Consider the following 15,097-nt stretch of genomic DNA (forward strand, 5'->3'; position numbering starts at 1 on the left):
CTTTCACAGAGATTTTTAAAATCCCTTGTATTGGTGTTACACCAGAGACTAAGTTGATAAATTGTTAATTATCTTCATCTTGATAACCCAGACTCAAAATCTGACATAATAACAGCCCTTAAATAGTTTTACTATTGTTGGAACAAAGAAATAGCAGATTAGTAAAACTGTGAATTAGATCTAAAGTCTTTATCAGACCCCAAAGTTAAAATTTATCTGAGAGCAGGATGTGTAATTTTGAAATAAGCCTGCTCTGACAAGCTTTTTAGGGATATGAATGATAACATTAGTGATTTTCTTTAGAAGTAATTTGTTTCCATAGTCTGATTTGATTTGAATTTTGACCTTTTAGGATTTTTAGATCTAAATCCATTTAAGACGCTTCTGAAGGGCATAAAAGACAATGAGAAGTCAGTAACCTTCATATTAAAAATATATGAACTGTTCAGAATGAAACATTTATTCCAACAAAAGCCATATCTTTAGAGACACAGTCCTCACTCTGCAGCGAAGTAAAAATTAATGGAATTCTGACAAGAAAAATCAGCTTTCCTGTGCTGTGCTAACATGGCCTTTGCTACATAACATCTAACAGTTTCCCTAGTTTGTAGTTTTCTATGTTGTACTTGAGAATTATTCTACTGCTAAATTGGCTCAAGTATTAGGATAATTTAGATTGATTACCAAGGAATTGGTCTTATCCTGTTTCATCCTCTTATTATTAACAATAACATCTTAGACAACCTGCAACAACCCTTCTTTCACCTTTTTAATGTGCTGTATAAAGGTAATTTAGGAGTTGAGGATCAAGGCTTTAGATCTTCTGAACTACAGGCTGAATCTGAGAAAGGATGGATTCTGTGACTGTGAAACTAAATATATAATGCATATAAAGTAGAAATCTGCTGCTGTTCTGATTTATTTCCAGTCAGTAGCATTGTTCACATCAATTGTCAGAAAGTTAGGTTTTCACTAATTACAACAGATGAGCTTCCTAAATTGTCTGGGGAAAATACATAATGAAAGAAATTCATGGTAAAGATTTTCAATGTAATTCTGTCGTGTTTTCACTTTGGCAGTAATTTCAGAGGAAATGATGTGGTCCGTATTCACAGTTTGTACTAATTACCCAGCACATTCTCATTTACATACTCTTTGCAGTGGTACCTGACTGCATAATTTCACTTGTGAGCTCTTTACATGGAGTTTTCTCTGCTTTTCAGCTGCTGAAGAGATCAATAGCTTCCTGACTGCTTTCCATCATAGATGCTCCCTTAATACAGAACCAAATTCAGATTTTTATCTGATATTATCTTATGCAGTCATTATTAATGTATTTGTTAGCAAAATAATAGCTCTTGTAGGACTGATAGTGCAGCAAGAATTAGACAGTGACAGTGCCTAAGTAAATCCCTAGACTGCAAAACTCCAGCAAATGCAGATATCTTTGCTTTTATTCTGTGTACCATCCTATTTTGCTACCAAAGGATAAGCAAAGCAGAGAAGCTTATTACTGCAAGGTTTCTGTTAAATCTAGTCTTCAGTGCTATTTTTCCTGTTTCAATGTACTGAATCTGCTTTCTTGCAACTGAATTTCCTCTCAGTTGCTGTCAGACAGCAGAGAAGTCAGTGGCTTCAGGAATTGGAGGCTTCAGAGACATCTGTTTTTCCTTTATATACTTTGTGTTCCACTTTGTCAAAAGTAGGACACATCTGGGAGAGGTAGTGGGGGAAAGAAACATCCAGACCTCCCTGTGGTTGTATCTGTATGAATCAGCATGTTGGTTTGCACTGATAGAGATGGATGCAAGATAATAAACCAAGTACATCTTTGTTTACAGCAACGTTTGAGAGAAAGCGTGAGGCTCTTCTCTGAGGAGCTGCCGATCTGGCTGGACCAACTGGAGAAACCAATTTCAGCATCAAGACATTTTAAAATGCTAATCAGCTTGTATTCATTACCAAACACCTGCAAATGAAATTAGCGTAACAGCAAAGAAGCAAATGTGCAGTTGTACAAATGTGTGACATGGAGCAATCCTGTGGTTTCACAGCGGCGCAGATACAGAGCAGGCCAGGATGGGAGACAGCAATGCCGTCTCCAGGGGTTAAGTAATTAATCTTGCAAACATCATTTTCTTAACGTGTAAGGAATTGCTGGTTTAAACATAAGAATAGCTCTCCAGCACAGTTCAGTCTTCTGTATCTGAGACATGGCTCAAACGTGATTTAACCCATCTGTGATGAGAGAGATGTAGGGCAGTATGGAAGTGTCAGGTGGATGCCAACAGGATCCCAGCCTAGCTGTCATAACATAAAAGAGACACCAAGCTAAGCTGTGAAAGAGCAAAATGACATAAGAAAACCTGGGGGCAACACAGAGAAGCACAATGAAGAAATAGCAAGGCTGGCAGTAGTACTTTCGGCTGAGAGACGGTGAAAATATCAGATTTGGCAACTGCCAGCATCTTACACTACTGGGTGATGTGGTGGCCAGGTGGCAGCTGAGGCCACAAGCCTGTTGTATTCAGGCTTGAGGGACATATCTTTTGAGGGGTATTTGGTTGAACTCTGTTGTCCATGTATTATTCACCCCAAAACTGAATCTGTGTGTGTTGAATGAGATAGTTGCAAGGGTTTGTCTGTGGGTTTGGACATGGATTTTTCCAGGATTTCTTGGTTTAACCTCTCTTTTAAGTGTATTTGAATTCTGGATTTCCAGCTGTCCTGAAACTGGGTTTAGGACTTTATAGTGGTGTTCTGCTTTAAATGTTGTTTTATGGGTACATTCGTGCCAACATAAGCATGATTTCTGCCCCAGAACAGGTGGTGGGTTGGCCACCAGTGCTCACCAGCATGAGTTCAGCCTGGGGCCAGCTGGTTGTTCCTGAACAGAAAAGTTAGAGTTAATATGTTTGGCTGGAACTTGCTGTTGAAAGTCAACTGCAGCGGTCATCCCCTGGAGCATTTCAGGGTGTCTTTGCTCCCCCATCTCACTTTTCATTGTCAAGCTCTAATTTATCACCTGTTGCAGGCTTCGTTCCAGTTTTCCTGCAGATGAGAGGGTATATCCTTCACGTACATACTCAGCTAATCTGGAAATTGTAGTCCAGGCAGATGTTCAGCGCTCTGTGATTTCTGCTCCTCGAGTAAATAACATGGTTTGCATATGAAAGGGAGGTGTCTGCCTAAGTCTACTCTCCCAAAAGTACACATTTTTTCAGCTGCAGCAATTGATGTGATTGCAGCTGAAGTTTCTCTAGTTACAGCAATAACTTGTCCATTTAGACAAATGCTAATTTTCAAAACTGAGATTTATAACAAAAAGATTAAGTTGCAAGTATCCCTTTAAAATATAATATATTGTTAGCAGTCAGATGAAAATACATGATTTTATATCTATTCCTAGAAATATGCAATTTCTGCATAGTTCTGGCAATGAAATCACTTTTTCTTTTAGTAGCTCAGGCACTGTTTACTTCTGTTTATTCTACTTTTTACTTTCTAGTTAGAAATGCTGCCGCCTTCTTAATTATTTCACTGTGAAGAAAAGAAAGTTTATTTCTCTTTTCTGTACAACTTCACTTGACTGTGGCACACTCTGTAGACTTTACTCATTACACCCAACGTGCACTGCGTACAGCTCACCAGTGACTAACGGTGACTAACTTTCATTTGACCTAAATTCTTGCATCTTGAGCTCAAAGTCCTGCTGCTGCAGCTCTTGCTGCACTGTGTGACACTCATGTGAACGGCATCATTGGCTTTGGTATGACTGCTGGCTTAGTAAAGACAATGCATTTGAAGGAGTTGATACAGGTCAAATGTTTAAATTCAGGAATGTGCTATACTGGGTGCTCTTCCTAAGGCCACACAATCAAGCACACTGTTATCTGTAAGGCACAGGAAAAAGTACGTTTCTGAATGTAGGATTCGGCTCAAAAGTTTTTGATAAAACAGGGCGGAGCTTTGCTCTCTTAATTTCACACTTGTCAGCTTTTCATACGATGTTATGTGCCATGTTTATTTTGAGATGTCATCCATTTCCCTGAAAATTCTTTAATACTAGATCTTATTGTTATTTTTCAGGTGTTCAAATGAAACTGTATTCAAAAAGGAAGATTTGTTTTGGGCATACAATTTCTGCCCCACTCCATACTCTTGGACTGCACTTCTGGGCCTTATTTTGTACTTGATTTTCTTTGCACCTGGTAAGCAAACATTTGTTTTCATGTATAAGTGTAAAAACTTGTCAAAGTAAAATGTCAAATGGTGAGGCTACGCATTAAACTTGCTCTTCAGTCCAGCCATTAAGTTGAGTTTGATCTTTCTTTAATTCTTAGGGATGGGTCCCATGCCCTGGACTGTCAATTCTGAAATCTACCCACTTTGGGCTAGAAGTACAGGAAACGCATGTTCATCTGGAGTCAACTGGGTTTTCAACGTGCTCGTGTCACTGACCTTTCTGCATACAGCTGAATATCTGACATACTATGGTAAGAAACAGTGTGTGTCCACGGGTGCTGTGCTGGCATTGGTGCATAGATTTTCTTCTGTTTGGGTTCTGGGACTCAAAGTTAGTTGGTTTTGCTATAAAATTCCAATGGTGAACGCAGTGTTCTCAGCTAACTGTGGTGTAGTAAAACCAGAGACCTGATATGACCTGCCTGGAGTTAGGTCCTGCTTTCATAAGAAACATTTATTTCCGTCCTTGAAAGTGAATCTAGAAAGTTGCATAAAGTAGAGAAGCTGAAAAAAAATACATTTTGGCTTGGTGAAAAATGCTGTCTTCCACTTAAAAAGACAGCATCAGCAATTTTCCATTTTCTGATGGCATCCAAGGTCATTATTAGATGGTCCTTGCAGAAACAGCCGTATAGTTGAAGATGCTATCGTCCTGCTCCCAGCTGTTGATTAAGTCTTGTCTGCTGGAGCCTGCGGAGAGATGGTCAGATTACTGCTCAGCCACTCCAGTACGAGTCATTTAAATTACATTAAGTTGCTACTGAGTTTTTGTGACCTTCATATCATTACTAGTGCAGAGCCTTTCAGCGGCTCTTGTCATTCCTTAGCGTCTTTGGTCTGGAAACAAATGGCAGGTAAATGTTGGTCCTTCGGTGCTTTCTCTGTCCCTCTAGTTAAGGTGGGTGGCAGGGGGGACGAGCTCTTTCTCACTGCCAATTGTCTTTGCAGAGGAGTTATAAGTAATAATTAGATATGAGAGTTGCAAACATTGTTTTAATCCTGTTTCTTTTGTGCTGAAACTTCTCATCTTTGGCAGTTGTCTTAGCAATTCCTTTGCTGTTAAGAATAACTAAGAAAGTTCTTGCCTTCCATATCTGCTTTTTTTATTGGCTATGCGATAGTTGCTGTTTATCTTAACAGCAGAATGACTTGCCAAAAAAAGGACGAAAATTCTCTTCCATATTAAATTAAATTGCTTTTGTTAATTGACTCTGTTGCATTGATATTGTAAAGCAGTCTTCTCCTACACCCACAGCCAAGCAGCTCGTGGTGTTCCACCCTTTGCTTTTACGTGCCCTTTTGATATCCACAGCCTGCTGCTTCTGCCGTTCCCCTGCGTGGAAGCAGAGGAGGGGAGGGGATGTTCTGTAACTGACTGTGCGTACTGTTTTACATTGCAGGAGCCTTCTTCCTCTATGCAGGGTTTGCCGGCTTGGGACTCGTTTTCATCTATGGCTGCCTTCCTGAGACTAAAGGGAAAAAACTAGAGGAAATTGAATCGTTGTTTGAAAACAGGCTATGTACATGTGGTATGTCAGATTCTGATGAAGGGAGGTATATTGAGTATATTCGGGTGAAGGGAAGTAATTACCATCTTTCTGACAATGATGCTTCTGATGTGGAATAATTTTCAGCTGCTGATGTATTTAATCATTTAAAAGCCTTCTGGGGGAAAAGCAGCTCTCTGGTGACCTCACTGCCCTGCTTCTGGTCTGGTTCTCCTTTCTACTGTCTAGTTAAAAATGCCTTCATGTTCAAAAATGCTCCATTTGGGAGGAAATCAATATGCTCATGTTTTCTTGATAACAAAAAGCAATGGCTTCCAAAAGAGACTAAATTCCACGATTATATAAATCAACCAGGTGTGTGCAATCCCACACCATCACAAGGTATTTTGTACAGTGCACTGTACCAGGTGAATACAGAAGGCTATATAGGTGATCAGTGGTCGTCCTTATCTTCAATACTGACAAAAATTAAAATAATGCAGTAACTAATCAGAAAGCAGCCGACATCTGTCCAATCCCCATCCCATAGCAGCCTAGCAAATAGCTCTGCTATGTAACGCAACGAACGATGCTGCTGTAATGGTAACCATTTAAAAGGTTTATCTGATCATGAAACTACGAATATCTGATGTGTCTATCAGAGGGAACATTGCCCAAATTTACCCCGACAGAATTGCGTTTGTGTTTACTTGAGATAACGAGTAGAGAGCCATAGTCACCTAGGTGGTGTCTAACTAGGGTGGCATTGAGGCTGTGTTATCCCAGGCCGTCCGGCCACTGCTGCTCTTTGAGGACACACTACGATCAGTAGTTGGTGTTTGTGAGATACACTGCCAAAAATAACATCCTGGTAGCAGGAAAACAGAACTAAGCATGTGGCCGCATGTAGAAATGAGCTGGTGCATATTGCTATGGACAACACAGAGGCTGCAGTTAGTTGGAAATGAATGATTTTTGTTTTACTTTTTCGCATTTGAACATTTGGGTTTGTGCCTAGGTTTGAACACAAAATATCATGAGCTAAAAGAAATAAAAGGAGGGGAGAGGTTTTCTGCTGCAAAATGCACAGTGGTCATCCCTCCTGTGCTTTTTGCTCATGAATAATCATATTGCCTTCAGTTTATCTTCATGTATGCAGAGTAAGTGAATCCCAGCACATTTTTCCTTCAAATGCCCTTAGTCAACCAGTGTCTTGCAGGATCTAAAGAAAAATATTCGTGTTGGGCAGAAGCCTACATCTCATATTAATTGCCTTACTGAAGCATTGCAAAACTGTCAAGAAAATGTCAGGCACAAAAATCAACTTGGCTGCCTTTAGCATGGTAATGAAAATATTAATGGCATTTTATTCACCTGCCATGATTGCTTGCCTTGGCAAATTGAATTTTATGCAGCTACATAAAAATATTGGTTTTTTCCTTCTCCTGTTTCCTTTCACTGTTTTAATTCTTCAGAGATATGAGTTTGAAAGCATCGAAAACTCAATTTTTTATCTTTGAAACATTTGCTTCATGAAAGAATGTGGAAAGCCTCCTCTGCCTGTGGGCTGCTCCCCATTTATTTGGTAAAAATACCTTTATTTTTATTTTTTTAAAGATTAAATTGTTGGGTTCGCTAGCTTTTATAAATATGTTTTGTGCACTTTTTAGGGTTGAAAAATATTTTGAGGGTAGGAGTACTGTCAAAATGAAACTGGACATTTGTTACTAAGTTATTTTTATTGGGTAATATGTGGGGTTTCATTGTAATGACGAAGTCTGACACTACGCTATCTGATCTTATACGGGGGGGTTTCTTACTCGAATTATTGAACTCCAGTGATTGGATATATTTTAGGTTTATTTCTTTTTTACTTTGTTTATCACAGAAGTATTTTTAGAAAGAGAACATTTTAGAGCATCCTTCTGTAACTTGACTGGGAATAAAAGGGGAAAGCATAGCAGGCAGAGGGAACTGCAAATGAGTTGTTGCGAGGAGCTGACTGACCTTGAACCTCCCTCCCCTTGGCGGCAAGGGGGCTGCACTTCGAAGCCCTCGATCTTCCCTCTCCCGTAAGCGCACAGTGCTTCGCGCCTTGTACGCACTCTTCAGAGCCTCCACCAAAGGTGCAGTACCTAACATGAGAAAAGGGATGCTTGGCACAGACAAAAACAAAATCAGGGTGAATTCAGGGTGAAAAAACATGTGCTGGAAGACCCTTCTTCAGAGCAGTTTTATTGTCCAGCACAGCACGTGAAGAGGTGTTTAATGCCCGCCCTGTGCTCACCTGGTTTCCTACACAGAGGCAGATTTCAGTGGGCATTTACTGGCATTTCAGAAGAGGGCCTTACAGCTCTGATCCCCCAAAATGACCCCACGCTCACGGTGCAGGTCCCTTGGTGGAAGTGGTTTGCGCTCCCGGTTCCAGCGCTTACCCCCTGCTCAGCTGTGCTCGTGTCCACAGGCAGAGGAAACCACGGCATTTCCGTGGCATAACTGAAACAAAGTCCCTATAAAGATTGCTGGCACAAGATCAGCCTCTTTTTATTTCTTTCAGGCAGTGCTGGGGCTTTTTAGCAGTAGCAGACCATCTTTCTTTGCCAGCATTGTTCCACAGATGTTCTCAAAAGTAGCATGCAATTGTGTGCGGCGCTAGGCTCATTTTCTCACACCAGATCAGTCTCACTGGAAGCAGTTTTCTGAAATTTTGCATCCCGTGCCCTTTTTCTGGAGGCAAAGCGATTGAAACACAACCATTTTGTTCATCGTTGCTACTGGTTATGAAGGTGCAAAAAATATCGGCTTCTTCGCTGTCACCCACCCTTTTCCACCTGCAAAGAGTTGGGTTTAAGTCTTCCTCCTAGGGTTGTGTCCTGGTTTTGGCTGGTTCCAGCGACTAGGAAGAAAATTAACTCTATCCCAGCCAAAAGCAGGACAACAAAGGTTGCTTTACACAAAGAAAACATTCCACACCTTAGAAATACCGAACCTGGCACCAAGCATTATGTATCATAAAAATGAGGTCAAATACTTGAAATTAATCTTACACAATTAGGGTTTTATTTTTAGAATCTGTGAACATTTATAACATATGAAGAAAATTAAATAAATGTTTCTATTTTGCAAAGATTTTTTATATTTGCGTATATTTTAAGTTTTAAGAGATTTTGCTGGGGTAGACATAGTAACATTCCAGACAAAAGAATAAAAAGCTGAATAATTTCTTAAATTTATGAAGTAGCATAAATAGTGTGTCTAAGCACAGTATCATTCTATTGAAAGCTTTCTGCAGAAGATGTGAAATAGTTTCTTCACAAGGACTGCACATTTCATTCAGGTATTCTGTGCATCAGGAGTGCTAGCTTAATGATGCTGGTAGAGCTTTGCGTGAATCCTGTCTTGGTTATGCACAGCAATTTGAGATATTTTAGTAGTTCTGATTCTTTACAAGTTTTGGCCTAAGAGAAGTATAAAAGAAACAATTCCTGATGCACTTTTAATCTTTTTAAATTTAATTCGCCTATACTTGTTTATTAACCATGTTGAAATCGTTAAGTGCTGGGGGGGGTGGTGAGGTAATTTGCAACTAGTTTCTTCCCCTTGTCACTTTGTTGATCAAAATCAGGCTTTAAAAGGCGGAACAAACCTGTTTTGAAAATAAACATAACACAAAGCAAGCCCCTAGGACTCATTCGGAGGGCTGAAGTTGCACTGTTGCATGCACCTCAGATCGCTCCCAAACATTTGCAACCCAGCGAGCTGCCGTGACAGCCCTGTCAGACATTTTGTGACAAGAGAGAGGATATGTCCTAAGGAACATTGTTCCAGCGCTGACTTATTTTTGCATGAGTTGGAAAAAGCAGCATTTCACCAGTGTGGGAGTTAGGTAGGGAGTGGGGAAGGAAGAAATGATGCATTGACAGCTCCACAAAGTCACGTTTCAGTAGGGATGGGTGTCAGAGCCGAAAGGAGCCATCGGTGACCTCCCTCCTGTGAGACGGAAGGACTGTGGGGCCCAGAGGTGGGGCCTGGAGAGCAGGTGCTCGGCACAGGTGGTCCTGTGGATGGGAACGGGGACGGGCAGACCAAGAGGAGGAAGCTCCCTGCAAGGTGGTGAGGACATGGCAATAGAGTTTGCAAAGCTAATGCTTTGTTTCCTTTGTGAAATCTCTTTTGCCCTTTCAAGTCCTCCGGTTGGGCCTGGGGAGAAGGTTTGACGTTGAGGGCAGCTGCAAGGCCCCGGCCCTGAGCGAGGGTCTTCCTTTTGGACACGAGGGTGTTGGGTGCTGTCCCACAGGTGTGCAGTGGGCTAATTAAAGCTAGACCTTGTGCTCCTCAGCTTTATACCCAACTTCCCACGTCTCAGCGTTAACACTACACCAACATGGTTGTCTGGAAAGTCTACTTGGACTTACCGAAGAGGCTCTGTTAGCCAAACATTGCTAAGGAACGAAGGGGCAGAGTCTTTGTTGTACAGAAGTCTCAGAGTAGAAATAAAGACAGAAGAGCGGGTTCTGCAAAGCACTTTAAAGAGTAAGATATCTGTGCACTTTTTCAGAGGTAGTCAAGCTAACCAAAACCCATTCCTCTGCATTGGGAAGAAAATAGAGCTTTGTGTACCAGGCCAGAAGCAGATAATTCCACAATATGTGCTTTATGGCAAAATGTGTTTTTATTGCGGGTAACATTTACAGCTTACATGTAGCTGCTGCCTATCAAGTGACTCGATTGTTCTCTGGATTTTAACAAGTCACATTTTTGTGCAAAAATCTTAGTGGTTTTCTATCGATCTTCATCGCCTTGTGTACAGTACAGTTAAGCATAATCCACAAAGTGGTCTAGGTTGTGGCAGTGTTAAAAATGTCAGCACAGTAAAATCTAGGTGAACATTGTTAAAGAAATATTGTTGTTTGTGATACTGGGGGTAAAAACTCCTTAAAGGCAACTATATTATAGATTTTAAAAGTCTGAAAAAAAATGGCAGTTCTTATCTATTTTGTGTATGTTTTCATATAGAGGAGGAGTTTTTTATGTGCCAATAACCATCACTGTAGTGTTTTGTAAATGGGTGTTAATGGTGTTCCAGAGTTCTGTATATGAGCATATACTTTAGCCACGATGACCTGTTAGTGTGAACCAGCGGCATGTTTTCAATCTTATCCATGCCTCTCCTTGGAGGCGTTCACTTGTCAGCTTCAGTAGAGCTCATGCACACCAGGGGAAGCTGGACCAGAATCAGGCCTCAAGAACCCAGAGATCACCCAGATCCCTCACGTTGTTCCTACTCGGTGTGTTACATCTGAATGACCTGGTATGTGTAATTATAAAGCTTCAGCTATGGTTCAGTTACACTCCTCAGTCCCGCTAAGATACAATTTTTCAAAATTTGGTTTTCCATTTCATCGCATTTGTATAAATAAGGGGAGCGCTGATTAATTATGAATAATGTCCACGTATTTCTAAAGGAAACACCAGTTTAACATCAGCATTAAAATAAAGGCAAATTTCTCTTGCTGCCTTAAACATTACACAGACTTCGGAGAGGACTGAATGTATGACTTCTGCAGGAGAAACTTCATCTGGCAGGCAGGATGCTCGGCAGGGGGAGAAGCGCTGTGGTTCTGTGGTGCTGGGGCTCCAGCCTCAGCTTACACCACAGCTCCTGCCTAGCACACGCCTGCCATCTGTGCGGTGTTAAGCATTTGAGTAGCGCCCGTGAAATTGTTAGGATTATTATTCTTGAAATTCTTCATGTGCTCGAGTGTCCTGCTGGTCCAGGGCATAGCTGGGAATTGGCATGAGTTGTGTGTCTGCTTTTCATCTGGAGTCTCACAACCCTACAAAAGCATCAACCGGATCTTTCTGCAGCAAATTCTATTTAAGGTTTTTGGGGACATTATTGGAGACCAAATTGATAGAAATAAATACTTTTGTGTTCAGTAATAACATGCATATGGTGCCATCAGGACACATGGTATGGTGTTCAGTACAAAACAGGTTTTGGCAAAACTAATTGTCAGGTTGTCCAAGTTATTTCTTAACAATGTCAAGCGTGCCATTTCCTTTTGCAACCAGTCAAGCCTATAATGTATGAAAGTGTTGTACATTTTCTGAAACTTCAGTGATGTATGATTATTTAATTGACCTCTGTTCTGATTGCTTTAATGAAGTTTGGTCTTTACATAAAAGTAAATATCTTCAAAGAATTGTCAGTGCCAGAAGTGTAAATGAACAAAATAAAAGGTGAGATACTTAATTACAGAATCTTTCTCAAGGTTTTATTTGTGTGGGTATTCAGGTCGCCTTTTAGAGATGTAAAATGGCATTGTCCAGAAAAATGAGCTAAAACAGGCTTGCCTGAAATAAGTGAAGGAGAAGAATAATTTTGAATGTGATTGGTGTGGTCTTAAATAATATGTTTTAAGCCAGAGAGAGACTGTGGCACACTGGGACAGAGTTGCTAAGGGCTGTAATTAATTACAGCTCACACTGAGGGGCAGACGACTTAAGTACCAAGGTGAGGGATGACCAGGGAAATGGGGTTTATGTACTTCTTTGAAAAGCCTCCTGTGGCCTTTCACAGTCACGGGTGGCCCAAGTGTCTCCTTAACTCACCACTGAAAACAGAAAACTCTAGCGTGGGGTTGGGGCTGGAGGGGGCTCTGCTCCCTACCGCGTCCTGACATCCACCAACAGGGGTTCAGTGTCCTCTACCCAAAAACAGAGCAGATTTTTGGAGCAGTTTATACATTCAGACTTGATTACCTATGGGACAGGGCAGAAACTGATCATATCTAGCTCTGTGTGTTTTATTAAGAAATTTGATAGAAGACCCTCGTGGGAGACCCTCTAGATGAAGTGGAAATGGGTCCTGCTCCTCCCTGCTGTGTCCACCCGCTGTTGAGCCCTTGGGAGGCTCAGCATCACCCCGACCAAGCTGTGTGGCCTTTTGGCCCCGCGTGCACAGGGCTCCCAGCTGGCGGCAGCACCGCTGGTGGGGAGATGGAGGCACAAGGAAAGCGCTGGGCAGGCCACTGTCTGTGCTGGATCTTATCTCCGGGACAGGGAGAGGAGGCTAATCAGTTACTCTGACAGGTTATGTTTTTAGGTTTCTGGCCGATAGTGCTTGTAAAGGTGACGGATGGCTGCTGTTCGGATTACTTGTCACCAAAACCACACAGCAGTTTTGTGGGGTAATGAAAAGCTGGTGGCCCTGCTGTCAAACACTCCGCATTTTGGCTTCCTCCACTCCGGCTACTCTCACAAAGCAATTACTGATAGATCTATTTCTGCTGAGGTGATTCTGGGCTGAACCGCATGCAGCAGCACTTGCTCCCAAGTCTTTGTGAGCTTTTTAGGGTCTGGCCCCCGGACATCATGGCTGGGTGCTGCTGCATCTGCACCAAGGCCGCCCCCGGGGTGCTGGGCGGCCTTTGCTGCGGGCCTGGCACCACGGGCCTGCTTTGGGGCTGCTGCAAGTGGGAGGAAGCACCAGCAGGAAATAAAGGTAGGGTGAAACGTAACAACCTTTCTTTGCTGATTGTGGTGGTTGCCAGCGGAGTGGTGCTGAGCTGTTTGGAGAGATATCTTGGTGACTGCCCCTCAGCACCATCCCGCCAGCTGCCCCATGGCCCCCCGAGGGCTGCCCACGGTGAGGGTGAGAGGGCTCCAGAGGCAGAGCTTTTGTTTGGTTAGTTGGTTTTTTAGGACATCTTGGGGTCTGGGTTTCAGGAGGATACAAGCAGGCATTTGCTTGTCACATGAGCGAGCCCTTTGACTTAGCACACTGATTTTGGGGACTTTGATATCCCCTGGGAGTGCTAACAGAATCCGTAACGCTGAAAAATCAAAGCAGGGCATCTTACGCAGCTCTGTAAGACGGGCACAGTATGAACAGAGAAAGAAGGCCTACATTCAGCGGCCCTGTCACAGGGGGGACCATCACCATGCAGGGTGCATTTTGTCACAACAAGAACGGGCCAAGGGGTGGAAAACTTCCAAGCAAGCCCTGCTCTGTGCATTGCTCTTCAGAGAAAAAGAGATGAGGCTGAGCAAGCAGCCTCGCACAAGGAGTCATACAGGGTACAAGGGGAGGACAACCTCCAGCCCATGTCCCCGCTCCCTGCAGAGGCTGTGTGGGTGCCAGGGATGGGATGCTGGGGCTGACCCCACAGAGGGGCAAGGCTTTTGCAGCCCCCAGGGAATCCAGGAGTGAGGACAAATGAATGCCCCCTTCCAGCAAGGTGCTGAGCCACGTGCTCGTCCCTGGTGGAAATTTGGCTAGGGGCGGTCCAAGTCTGAGGGAGAGAGGAGCATTTCATGTCCCACTAGGGCTGGAGGTGCACGAGCAGGCTGAGGGGGCTGGATTAACGGTGATGAAGACCAGATGAGAAACTGAGACTGGCTCAGGTTGCCGAGGAAACGAGGGTGGAAAGAGCAGATCCCGAACAGGGGCTGGAGGAAGGAAGCAGGTGAGGAAGGAAGCAGGGTGGGGGCTACAAGGGAAGGCCGGTGGTGTGACAGCACAGGGACACGGCGCCTCTGTGACACCACTGCACAATGGTGCATCTCTCCAGGGTGGCGAGAGGTGAAGGTGGAAGACAGGAGCTGGGTTGGGACTGGGAAAGCTCCCGAGGATGCAGCAGCTCCTGCACAAGCATCGCCATGTGGCAATGCCCGAGCTGGGCAAAGTGGCTAAGCGTACATCGCCCTGCTGCATGGCAAACACTCGCAGCAATGAGAATAGTGGTTCCCCCCTTCCTTCTCCATCACAGCCCCCAGCTCTCAGGCTGTAGAGATGGCAGGGACAGGGCAGCGTGGGGCTGTGATGCCGCTGCCAACACATCATGGCACACAGGGGTTTGCCAGAGCCCAGGAGGGGTCAGCAGATCGACAGCATCAGAGCCTTGTGGTGCCTGCATTTGCTCCCTGTGTTGCCTCCTCCATGCAGTAATCAGGTTTCCTTTCAATCTCCTTCTGATAAACAGATTGAACAGGCTAAATCTCTCTGTACCATGTGTTTTTATCTAGACTTCAGATTTTCATAAGTTTGTTCTTCTCCATTTTTTTTTCTTCTCTATTTTTTTTTGACATTTCTTGGGCACAGCAGCATTAGTTCAGTGCTTAATCTCCCAAGAGCACATACACAGAGAGGATTGCCCCTGGCTTCCCCACTGCACCGGGACAGGGTGAGCCCTCGGCACCCCGTGCCAGCCCTGACAGCACCTCTGGCCCTCCTCCTGAACAGCAGCACCCTTAAGCTTGGGTGTGTTTTGGTGCATTTTGTTTAAATGGAGCCAACTGCTGATCATTTGCTTGTAGCCTGTTTCAGTGTTGCCACTCACTCAGCATCACAGCAGAAGAGG

The 15,097-nt window shown here is 43.3% G+C and overlaps 1 protein-coding gene across 1 annotated transcript in view; it reads left to right on the plus strand.

Moving 5' to 3' along the window:
- Positions 1–7,904, plus strand: part of SLC2A13 (solute carrier family 2 member 13) — a 154,956-nt gene extending 147,052 nt beyond the window's left edge. The window contains exons 8-10 of the mRNA XM_040544722.1: positions 4,090–4,211; positions 4,344–4,496; positions 5,646–7,904. Coding sequence (XP_040400656.1) covers positions 4,090–4,211; positions 4,344–4,496; positions 5,646–5,872 — 502 coding nt within the window. The 3' untranslated portion in view covers positions 5,873–7,904. The remainder of the gene's footprint in view (positions 1–4,089; positions 4,212–4,343; positions 4,497–5,645) is intronic.
- Positions 7,905–15,097: the final 7,193 nt, after the last annotated feature.

This window comes from Cygnus olor, chromosome 1 (genome assembly GCF_009769625.2).
Source record: "Cygnus olor isolate bCygOlo1 chromosome 1, bCygOlo1.pri.v2, whole genome shotgun sequence".
NCBI classification, from domain to species: Eukaryota; Metazoa; Chordata; class Aves; order Anseriformes; family Anatidae; genus Cygnus; species Cygnus olor.